Source organism: Nannospalax galili, unplaced genomic scaffold (assembly GCF_000622305.1).
Source record: "Nannospalax galili isolate Female #2095 unplaced genomic scaffold, S.galili_v1.0 scaffold162, whole genome shotgun sequence".
NCBI classification, from domain to species: Eukaryota; Metazoa; Chordata; class Mammalia; order Rodentia; family Spalacidae; genus Nannospalax; species Nannospalax galili.
The window spans coordinates 3,222,248-3,234,282 of record NW_008350388.1 but is presented as its reverse complement, the minus strand read 5'-3'; the positions used below and the strand labels follow the sequence as shown (position 1 = coordinate 3,234,282).

General features: G+C 41.7%; 1 protein-coding gene across 1 annotated transcript in view; it reads right to left on the bottom strand.

Annotated features, from left to right (window-relative positions):
* Psma8 (proteasome subunit alpha 8) overlaps positions 1–11,651 on the bottom strand; it is a 70,940-nt gene extending 59,289 nt beyond the window's left edge. The window contains exon 1 of the mRNA XM_008847635.3: positions 11,469–11,651. Within this exon, the coding sequence (XP_008845857.1) occupies positions 11,469–11,573 (105 nt within the window). The 5' untranslated portion in view covers positions 11,574–11,651. The remainder of the gene's footprint in view (positions 1–11,468) is intronic.
* Between the last annotated feature and the right edge of the window lie 384 nt (positions 11,652–12,035).

Here is a 12,035-nt window from a genome sequence, read left to right as displayed (position 1 = left end):
GTTCCATCCATTTACCTGCAAATTTCATGATTTCATCTTTCTTTACTGCTATGTTTCCCTTTTGTCTTATTAATTTGAAATTTGCACACAAGTATGAAATGTACATTGAGTATATTGATCTACACTCCCTCATTCTCCTCTTTCTCCACTTTAAAAAAAAAAAATGAAACAAGGTCTATACAGCTCAGGCTGGGCCTCAAACTGACCAAGTAGTAACTGAGGATGATCTTGAGCTTTTGGTTCTTCTGTTTCTGCCTCTCAAGGGCTGGGATTATAGTACTAAGCCACCATGCATGGTTTATGTGGTCAGGGCCTCGTGAATGCTCCACACTCTACTAATGGTGCTATATCCCCAGACGTCTTGCTTTTGGTTTGGCTAAGGGTTTGCAAATCATGTCTATCTTTTCAAAGAACAAACTTTTTATTTATTATTTATTGTTCCTTTTTTCATTTCCATTTCATCAATTTCTGCCCTGATCTTAATTTTGTGTACTGATTTTGTGTGTGACTTCCAAAGCACTAAGGTTCATCATTAAATTATCTATTGTAAATCTTTTTTTTTAAATACAGATACTTGTAGCTATAAACTCTTAGGACCTCACTGTTTCCAGAGCTATTAGCATGTTATGTTTTCATTTTCATTTAAGTCTAAGAATTTAACCTTTTTGCTTTCTGCCATGGCATATTCATCAGTCAATAGCATGTTGTTCAATCTCCACAAGTCTGTGTCTGTTCTAGAGTTTCTTTTATTACTGAACTCTCCTTTTTATTGTTGTCAGATAGCATGCAAAAATTTATTACAATTTTTCTATATTTTTTAAGACTTGCTTTGCATCCAATGATATGATCTATTTTAGAGAAATTCCCATGGGCTTCTGAGAAGAATATATATTCTGTGGTGTTTAGAAATAACACCCTCTATGTGTCTGTGAGGTCCCCTTTCATCTATGTTAATTATCTGATGTTTCTGTTTAGTTTCTGTTAAGATGACCTACTGATGAGATCTGGGTATTCAAGTCACCTGTATTATTGTGTTGGAGCTAATAAGTGTCTACATCTAGTTATCTGTTTAATGAAACTGAATGCACCTGTTTGGTTCATATATGTTTAAAACTGTAATGTGCTCTGGATGGCAGATTGTTCTCTTAATCACTACCTCTTCTGAACAATTGTGGTTTGAAGTCTATCTTGCAGATATTAGACACTTGTTTTCCTAGTTACATTTCCTTGAAATGCATTTTTTAATCTTTCCACCCTAGGGTTATATCTATTTTTGATGGTAAGGTGCATTTGTTATAGGCCATAAATACTTTGATTCTGGGTGGTTTTTTTTTTGTTTCGTTTTGAGATAGGGTCTCATTATGTAGCCCTGGTTGGCCTGCAACTCACTATGTAGACCAGGCTGGTCATAGATTAAAGGCATATGCCACCATATCCAGCAAGATTGTGGAGTGTTTTTATTTTGTTTTGTTTTGGTCTTTTTGAGACAGGGTCTCCCTGTGGCCCCAGCTGTCCTGGAACTCACTATGTAGACCAGGCTGGCCTCAATCTCACAGAGATCAGCCTGCCTCTGTCTCCCAAGTGCTGGGATTAAAGGCACGTGCCATCACTCCGGCTCAACATTTTTATTATATGTTACAGAAGTAAAAGGCTACTTCACCTTAATGGAGCAAGTGACTAATTATATTTGGATACATCATGGTAGTCTTCTCAGATGAGGTGACACTGAGCTGGGATTTGAAAACAGGAGTTCATGGGGAGAGTGTAAGAACAGTGTGTCAGTGTGCTGGAAAGAACGTGTGCCTATGTACGGTGTGGTAAGCAATGCAGAACTATGGTGAGGTGCTGCTGGAGGATGAGTTTCTTTGGGGAGTGTTGATGCAATAGAACTGAATGAGGCCTGGAAGGAGGAAGTCCTTCTATGCTCTGCTGAGGAACGGAGACTTGCCTTTGTGGGTGAGGGGAACGTCAGAGTACTCGTGAGCAGAGTCCATCTTCCTACTTTCTCACAAAGGCTGTCTCTCTGTGCTCCATTCTCTTCACTTCACCTCACATGGGCTAGGTCGCTACTGTGCTTTCAGGCCCTCCAATGTTTATTTTCCTGACCATGGGATTAATTTTTGAAGGAGTCATGTTGCTTCATGTTTTTGTGTTAGGACTTGTGCATCTGGGGCTAGGTCATTGGTTGGATTTTTAAAAATCACTCTTAGTCTGTCAGTTAAAGTATATGCAGTGTTCAAAAGGGGCTACGTTGATGTAGGCTTGAGGTGTTGTTTTTCTTTGCTAGGCTTGTATTCAGAGCATCAGCATCAGTCTCTTGTATTCTTTTTTTTTAAAAAACTATTTTCTATATTATTATTTTTTAAATTTTTTTGTCTTTTTGAGACAGGGTCTTCCTCTAGCCCCAGCTGTCCTGGAGATCACTATGTAGACCAGGCTGGCCTTGAAATCACAGAGATCCACCTGCCTCTGCCTCCCGAGTGCTGGGATTAAAGATGTGCACCACCATGCCCAGCTATTTTTATTTTATGTGTATGTGTGTATTGCCTGCATATCGATAAGTGCATCCATGTCGTGCAATGCCTGCGGAGGACAAAAGAGGCTGTCAGATCCCCTAGAACTGGAGTTACGGACAGTTGTTAGCTGCCATGTAGGTGCTGGGATTCAAACCCAGGTCTTCTGTAAGAACAGTCAGTTTTCTTAACCACTGAGCCATCTCTCAAGCCCCAAGTCTCTGGTATTCTTAAAAGTAAGAATACTGATTGTAGCTGTAAAGCCTCAACTCTCTGAGCACTCACTCCTGGGCTCCCAGGTGCCTGTCACACTCCTGAGTGGTCAATTCACAGATACTGGTCCCATTAGTGGGAGCCACAGATGCTGGTCATACATGTGTATGGTCCTTCAGAGTCTGAAGGTGTCTACACTCCCATGCAGACCCAGACTCTGACCAGTTTTCCACTTTGTTAAATTCTGTGCAGTTTTCATCCAAAGTTTATTCTCTGGTAGTCTAAAGGTATTCTGCTAGCCAGGTTTCAGCATACCGTCTTGTGACACCTGCACTGAGGTTTCAGTGAGTGGGCTTATAGAAATTCTGGGTCCAACAAGCCATCAACTCAGCAGGGGCCTTTTTATAATGATATCTCATTGTCTTCAGACTTTTAAAATAGTTATTTTTAAATTATGTGTGTCTGTGTGTGGGTATGTGCACATGTGAGTGCAGGTGCTCATGGATTCCAGAAGAGGCCATTAGATCCCCTGAAGCTAAAGTTACAGGAAGTTGTGAGTCACTCAGCATGGGTCCCAGGAAGTGAAGTCAGGGCCTCTGCAAGAGTGGTGTGTGCATTGAGCCACTGGGCTATCTGTCTGGCTCCTTCTTTAGACTTTTTAAAAAATATTTATTATTTTTATTTTATGTATATAAATGTATTGCCTGCATGTATGTAAGTGCACTATGTCATGTAATGCCTACAGAGGTCAGAAGAGGGCATTAGAGCCCCTGGAACTGGAGTTTCAGATGGTTGTTAGCTGTCATGTGGATGCCGGGAACTGAACCCAGGTCTTCTGTAAGAGCAGCCATTGCTCTTAACTGCTGAGCCTTCTCTCCAGCCCCTTCTATAGACTTTTCAGGATAACATGGTTTGTTTGTTTGTTTTCCCCTTTTTAAAAACAGATTTATTTTTAAAATTTATGTGTATGTATGTGCATTTGTGTGAATATATGCCATGTGTGTTCATGGACGTGTGGAGATCAGAAGAGGGCATCAAAACCCTGGGAGCTGACTGTTTTGAGCCACCCAATGGATGCTAGGAACCAAACTCAGGTCCTATGAAGAGCATTACATTCTCTTGAATGTAATGGAGGCTGGAGGCTGAGCCATCTCTCCAGCCTCCTCTTCAGGCATTTCATGATGGTGTCTTGCTCTGCTGCTCTGGTCAAGTGCAGACAGAAGGATTTCCTGGTCTCTCTCCTGCTGCTGCTGCTGCTGCATGTAACTTTTGTTACTTTTTTTTTTTTCCTTCTCTCTTCAAATTCCATTACTAGCTGGGTATGGTGAGGCACATTTTAATGCTAGCACTGGGGACTCAGAGGCAGACAGATCTTTGTGAGATGGAGGCCTGCCTGGTCTACATAATGAGTTCCAGGGAGAACTGGTGATACTGGGAGATCCTGTCTCAAAACAACAACAACAACAAAGTCTGTTACCAAGACTTTTAAGCACGGCTCTGGTCAGTCCCTCTCACTGCAACTGGAGCACTCCCCAGAATACATCAATCCCTCAGAATGGACTCTTTTTCCTGCTTTTTAAAGTTTCCTATGTTACTTTGCTAGAGATTTTAGTCTACCACTCACCTCTTCTGGTACATTCCCCAGTTTTCCCTGGTCATTCTTTGGAGATTCTAGTAGACTGGGCCCATGTGTGGCCTACCATCTTTCATAATTTTTGACCTAACAAAAAAATTAAAATCCCAGCTGGCAAGATGGTTCAATGGATAAAAGTGTCTTCTGACAGCGTGAAGACCCCAGTTCAAACCCCTAACCCACATGGTAGAAAGAGTGAACTGACTTCGGTGATGTCCTCTGACCTTCACACCGTGCCACGGCATATGTACACACACACACACACACGTAAACACACAAATATACACATACATAAGTACATACATACATACAAATTTTTGTTTAAAAGGAGGCTAAAGAGACGGCCCAGTGGTTAAGGGTGCTTACTCTTCTTGCCAAATTTGGTTCCCAGCACCCATGTTAGCTCACAACCACCTGTAACTCCAGCTCCAGAGGCAGGCGGATCTTTGTGAGTTTGAGGGCAGGCTACATAGCGAGTTCCAGGCCAGCTGGGGCTATAGGGAGACCCTGTCTCAAAAAGACATATATATGGGATAAGAAAACTGCTCTATAAAAATCTGTGTGAAGATGAAAACTGCAGAGCAGGAGAAAGTGTTCACAAGCCACATCTGGAAAAGGACCGGTACCCAGAACCTACAGAGAACTGCCAAACCTCAACATCTGGAAAAGGACCGGTACCCAGAACCTACAGAGAACTGCCAAACCTCAACATTTAAAAAAGCCATCACCAGAAAATAGACAAAGGCTATGACGATACTTTTCACCAGAGAAGATACATAGATGGCAAATAAAAGCGTTTGAAACCATTAACTGTTAATGTTGAATGCAATTCATGCCATTAAGACCACAATGAGCTATCTCTGTATAATTACTAGAATGACTAAACTGAAAAATAGTAAAACCACCAAATGCTGACAAGGATGCAGAGAAACAGATCCCCCCACATTGCCAGTAGGGGTGCAGAATGGTACAGCTACTCTGGGAGACCATCTGGTGTTGTCTTACACTACCCATGTGATTACCCTATAACCCAGCAACTGCATACTTAGGGTTTATACCAGAGAAATAAAAGTCACTTCCACACAGAAATCAAGTAAGAATACTCATAACACCTTTATGAAATGACTCTAAACTGCAAATAGCCCGAATGTTCTTGAAAGGTGAATAGTTAAATGGTGCTAAACCATGGAATATTAGTAATAAAACAGCAACACATGAAAAGCCAAGATGGATCTCAAAGCATTAAGCCAGTCTTAGATTTATACCATATGGTACCATTTATGCAGCATTTTTCTTTTCGGAGTCCTGCTGTCGTCTGCTAAGCCTCCTGCCTCAGCCTCCCAAGCGCTAAGATTACAGGCATGTACCTGGATACACATTTTGAAATGACAAAATTTTAGATATGGAGGACAGATGAGTGCTGTAAGAGATTACAGACAGGACTTGGTCATGTAGTAGGGTGGAGGGTGTCAAGGAGTAGGAAGATCTTTGTGGACTTAGGACTGTTCAGTATCATACCCACAGATGTGTGACTACATAAGCAATAAAATTTAATACATATAAAATTTTACATAAATTAGTACAAGTCAAACAAGAATTCTGAAAAAAGTGCTAGTGTAAGAGGCAGGCAGATCTCTGTGAGTTCAAGGCCAGCCTGGTCTACATAGCGAGTTCCAGGACAGCTGGGGCTACAGGGAAACCCTATCTCAAAAAAGACCCCCAAAAAATAATCACAGAAAAATTTAAAAATAAATTGAAATAAACCTCAACTTTCTGTACAGGCTTTTTCTCACCAACATTTAACATGTGTTGAAGTTTCCCTGCCTTAAATAAAACCTTAAAAGACCACACCATTTAATCCCACATTTTTACCTTTCTAACCCTAAAAGCCTGGTCTCTGTCCCTGCTCCCCTTCCCCAGGGTCTGGGCAGAGTAAGTAGACCATGCGAGGTCAAGGCTTGCTGAAGGTTATCCTTGGCTGCAGTCTACAATCTACATTTGGTCTTCTCGAAGAAGAGTACTCATTTTCTGGGTGCAGTGGGTGGCTCCCAGCCTGTAGTCCCAGCACTGAAGAGGCAGAGGCAGAAAGATTGCTATAAGTTCCAGGCCAACCTGGTTGTCTACAGTATAAGACTTGGTCTCGAAAAGGAGTGAGGGGGTGAGGGGTGGAGAGATGGCTTAGCAGTTAAGAGTTCACATGTAGCCTGTGAAGTCTTTGAAGTGGGGGCAGCGGGGAGAGAAGATGGGGCAAAGGTCAAGAAAGAGGGAAGGAGGGAAGAAGGGAAGGAGGGAGAGGGAGGGGGAGGGAGGAGATGCATCTCAACGATGGTACTTTTACTTCATACTCTGTATGGCTGTGTAGGGGCAGTTTCTCAGTGCACAAACCAAGACAGCACAGAGACTTGGGGCAAAAGGATCTAAGCTGTAGCATCTGCTCTTGGATAATACTGTTCTTGTTCTGAACAGAGAGGCATATCTCTGTATGGAGACAGACACGGCCCCCAGCATCTTGGGGCTTACTTTACAACAGCCCCCAAAAGAAAAGTTACCAGTATCTGTCGTCAGAAAAGTCCTAGGGATGAAGGTACACAATTGAGTTACATGACGGTGACCAGAAGCATAGGTTAGACACATGCAATCTGTTTCTAGAAGAAAAGAGCCAATAACCTAAAAGGTGACAATAGTCACATCCAAAGCCTTTCAGGATCCCCAGGATCAAGCTCACTGGAGTGGTTCGGAGTTATTCCACGAGCTGGGCCTGGTTTTGACCCCTTCCTCCTTTCCCTCTGCTTCACCAGCTCTGAATGCCTTCCAGCTCACACAGCACAGCTGTCTCGCTCCTGGTCTCCCCGCCTGCTAGTTCCACTGTCTCAAACACTCTTTCTGAGTTCCCCTTCTCACTTGGCTGCCTCCCAACTGTCAAGTGGCTTTTTCAGGTGGGCTTCCTATACCCAGAATTCCTATAATGCCTTGTGCCTTCCCCTTTATTACACTCATTTAGGCCTTATGAGGACTTTTTCTTTTCCAGATACCATCTCCCTATGTAGCCCAGGCTGGCTTGGAACCCACAATCTTCCTACTTCTGCTTCCTGAGTATTGGGGTTACAGGAAATAGCCATTCCTAAATAGGGCTATTTTCTTTTTCTTTTTTCAGTATTTATTTTTATTTTATGTGGAAGAGTGTTTTGCCTGCCCACACTATGTATGTAAATACACCAGGTGCATGCAATGCCCACAGAGGCCAGAAGAGGGCATTGGATCCCTTGGAACTGGAGCTAAAGAAAGTTGTTAGCCACCATGTGGGTGCTGGGAACAGAACCTGGGTCTTCTGCAGGAGCAGACAGTGCTCTTAACTGCTGAGCCATCTTTCCAGCCCCAGGACTGTTTTCTTAGTCATTTAAGTTTCCTGCTAGACAGTAAACTGAGGACCAGGATTGAATCTACATCTTTCACAGTGAAATCCTGAGTCCAGTACCCAGTTTGGCATATGTAACTATTTAAAACAAGTCTTGAAAAAATAATATATTGGAAGAACCATAGACAAAATTAAATGAAAAAGAAAATAGAAAAGCAAATAGTAATAGATACAATTTACTTTATGTGAATTACAGCTTAACCTGTATTATGAACTCTCAATCCATCTATGAAGCAGGAGCTACTTTGGTGACTATTTTACTGTTAAACAAACTGCTACTAAACTTAGAGGAATCAGTGGCACATGTGTATCTCCACATTTATGATGATGATAATACACAATTACTGATTGCACAGCTGTATCACATGATGTAAAGAGGACAGGCTTTGGAACTATAAACATGTAAGTGTGAATGTGGGCTCGACCACTTTCTAGTGAGGTCTTTCACCGAGCTATGAAAACTTTCAGATTACAGTTTCCACATGTATGAAAAATGGAATAAGGGGGGGTGTGGCTGTGCACATTGAAAATCTGAGCCCTTGGGAAGCTGAGACAGGATTCAACCTCCCCAGCATGTTGATTACAAGCACGTACCAACACACCCCAGGCTTTTTTGTTTTGTTTTTGTCACATAATTTGTAGAGGTTGAACTCAGGTTCTCACTATCTCCCCAGCCCATGTATAGAGATTCTGAAAGAATAAGGAAGGGCTGGGAACACTGCTAGAGCATGTACCTAGCACAGGCAAGACCCTGGGTCTGATCCTCAACACCAGCAAACCACACACACACACACACACACACACACACACACACACACACACACCAATGAATGTTAAAGAAAAGTAAGATACAGGGGCTGGAGAGATGTCTCAGTGGTTAAGGGCACTGACTGCTCTTGCAGAGGACTCAGGTTCTATTCCCAGCATGTACATGGCAGTTAACAACCATCTGTAACTCCGGGTCCAGGGGATCTGACACCCTCTTCTGACCTCCACGGGCATTGCATAACATGGGTGCACCTACCTACACCCAGGCATTACACTCATACACATAAAATAAAAATAATAAAAAAGGAAAGAAAAGTAAGATATAAGTGTTTCCTCTTTTTCTCTCATGTATTATAAATACTCATGTATTATTGAAAAAAAAAAAGTCGATGTGACTTGGGAAGACTTCAAAGGCCAGACTGTGCTGCTGAGATATGATAAGTGAAAATATTGTCCCAGTAAGAATTGAGGATCAAGAAAAGAACAAAATGAGGAATGATAGTAAATCTTAAATTCTATGATTCACTTGTTCTCCTAAAATGAGGTAGAACTTTTCCAAAATGTCATTCAATCTTATTTTGCTTTTATAGAAAAGGAAAGTGAAGCAAAAGAATGGAGCCATCTGGAAGCAGAGCCTGTGTGCTCTAATTATGGCCTGTGTACTTTTTATATCACTACATAATATACCTACACAGTGGTCAAAACTGGTCTGGCCTACTTGCAACTCATCACATCAACTGTTTGTAGACATAATGCTTAACAGCCTTATTTATTTATTTATTTATTTATTTATTTATTTATTTTTGGTCTTTTTTTTTGAGACAGCGTCTCCCTGTAGCCCCAGCTGTCCTGGTACTCACTATGTAGACCAGGCTGGCCTTGAACTCACAGAGATCTGCCTGCCTCTGCCTCTTTTAATAAACAATGCAGCATAACTTTAGCTTATGTAAAAGGTCATAGCACCCTCAAGGAAACACAACAAATAAATCTATAAAAGATGCAAATTATAATTTCAGAATCCTGAGGTAGAAGTTTCATTCTTCCATTGCATCTTTAAAAATGCCCACTGTAGGTATTTTTATATCTTTACCCTTTTACAGCTCATTACAAAGGAACGATCAATCAGTTCTATAGCATTCTTAAAACATTTTAAATGAGCCAATGTGGTTTCTTATTACACCCCAGTCTTCTCCCATCACTCCCTTTATTTTAGGCTCTAAAACTTGGGCATCATTTTCTAACCATATGCTACATGCCATGCTGGGGACGATATAACTTTTTGTTTTTATCAAAATGGTACCCTTTTGGTTTAAACTACACCAGGTTTTCCTTAAATTTATAATTCTAAAAAAATGACTTATAAAACAGAAGCTAAACTAGTGGGCCCAATTTAATAGAAAAATACATTAAAATGTTCTTCTTTGTAATTATTTTTTTGCCATTTTACATTTGATAGATTTATAATGAAAATGAATTATTTCTTTCTGGTATTGAGTTGGTATGGAAGTGAGTGAAAGTAGACACTTGCAGACTTAGAAACGCTTTGTGTATTCTCAAGCTACAGTCCCAATTTCCAAAATACACAACAAACATGTGTATGAAATTTAAGATTTTTATTTAAAAAACTGAGCTCTTTCTGCATTCATAGGCTAGAACTTGGAAGTCTGAGGTAATAGATCTCTTCACTAGAGCACTTTTGTCCCTTTAAATTCTTATAAATCATTAAGATTATTGAATGTAGTTAAAAATTGGCAGCAGTATTACAGCTGTCCTGAGTATTTAAAAGTTTTTCTTAAGTCTAAAATAGGGTAGAAACTCTTATGAAATTTCCAGTATTACTTTAAAACAAACAAAAAGTGGTAAAATAGCAAAGATTCTTGGAGGATGGGACCTCTGAAAAGTTCCCAAATGCTGAGGTTGAAATTTGAGACAATTACTTGTTTTTTTTTAAATATTTTATTCATTTATTTTATTATTTTTATTTTATGTGTATGCATGTATTGCCTGCATGCAGGTTAGTGCACCATGTTGTGCAATGCCCGTAGAGGACAGAAGAGGCTGTCAGATCCCCTGGAACTGTAGTTAGGGACAGTTGTTAGCTGCCATGTGGGTGCTGGGATTCGAACCTGGGTCTTCTGCAAGAACAACCAGTGTTCTTAACCGCTGAGCCATCTCTCCAGCCCCTTATTATTTTTATTTTATGTGTTTGAGTGTATTGCCTGCATGTATGTAAGTGCACCCGTGTCCAAGAGGGCATTGGATTCCCTGGAACTAGAGTTACTGAAAGCAGTTAGCCGTCATGTGGGTAATAGGAACTGAACTCGGGTCCTCGGCAAGAGCAATCAGTGCTCTTAACAGCTGAGCCATCTCTTCAGCCCCAACAATTTTTTTTAAACGGGTAAATTCGTATTGGCATTTTAAACTGTTTCCTCATTAACACAAATTTAATATTGTTTGATTTGTTCTGTATTTGGGGTCAGGCCTGGATATGTTTTAATTTTTATCATCATCACCATCATCATCATCAAACAGTGGTTTCCAACGTGAAAGAAACCAACTTTTCCATGAGTCTGCCAATTCCTGAAGAAGTGGGCCATGAGCATTCAGGGAGAATGTTCTTTACTGTCAGATGCAGCATCAGTGTATTAAAGTTACCACAGGAGCGCGCGCGCGCGCGCACACACACACACACACACACACACACACACACACACATACACACACGCAACTTCTGTGTCTGAAGCTTTCAGCAGACAGGGGCAGTTGTACAACAGCAAAGGATGCCGTAGCTACAAATTATTACTCTGTAACATCCAGCCCAAATCTGGGAAGCTGCATGTCCTCCGATGGAAGGGCAGAGTAACTCCCAGGTGGGGACCCCGCTCTGGGCCCCGCCGCTGGGAGGGGGCTGGAGCTGCCTGCTTACCGCGGTGGAGCCTTTCTTCACTGCTTCCTGGGCATACTCCACTTGGAACAGGTGTCCATCAGGGGAGAAGACGGTGATTGCCCTGTCATACCGCGAAGCCATCATGAAGGACCTCACCGAGCTAACACGGCCTCACCTGGGGTTGCTCTGGAGCCTCACCGGCCTCACCACGTGCTAACGCCCATAAGAAGCTGCGCATGCGCTCATGAACAGCTTCCCAGAAGCCCTCTTGCTCCTGATTTTTGCTACTTCCGGGAGGGCTGTCTTCCAGAAGTCTTGCCAACTGGCTACCTAAAGGAAATTCGCAGTGCCTGTGAGTTGGCCTGGTTCCTCCGTTGGCACCCATGGTCTTAAAGCTACCATGCCTTAAAGCTACCGAAATCCGAAATGACAGGAAAGATAACGGCTTAAACATGAGCTCTTCAAAAGTTGTTTTATGTTTTGTTTTGTAGTAGACATTGAATCTAGGGTCCTGCACATACTTAACAAGGGGTCTTCAACCCTGAGCCACACCCCCAGTTATTTATTTATTTATTTTTCCCAATTTTGAGGTAGAGTCTCAGTAAG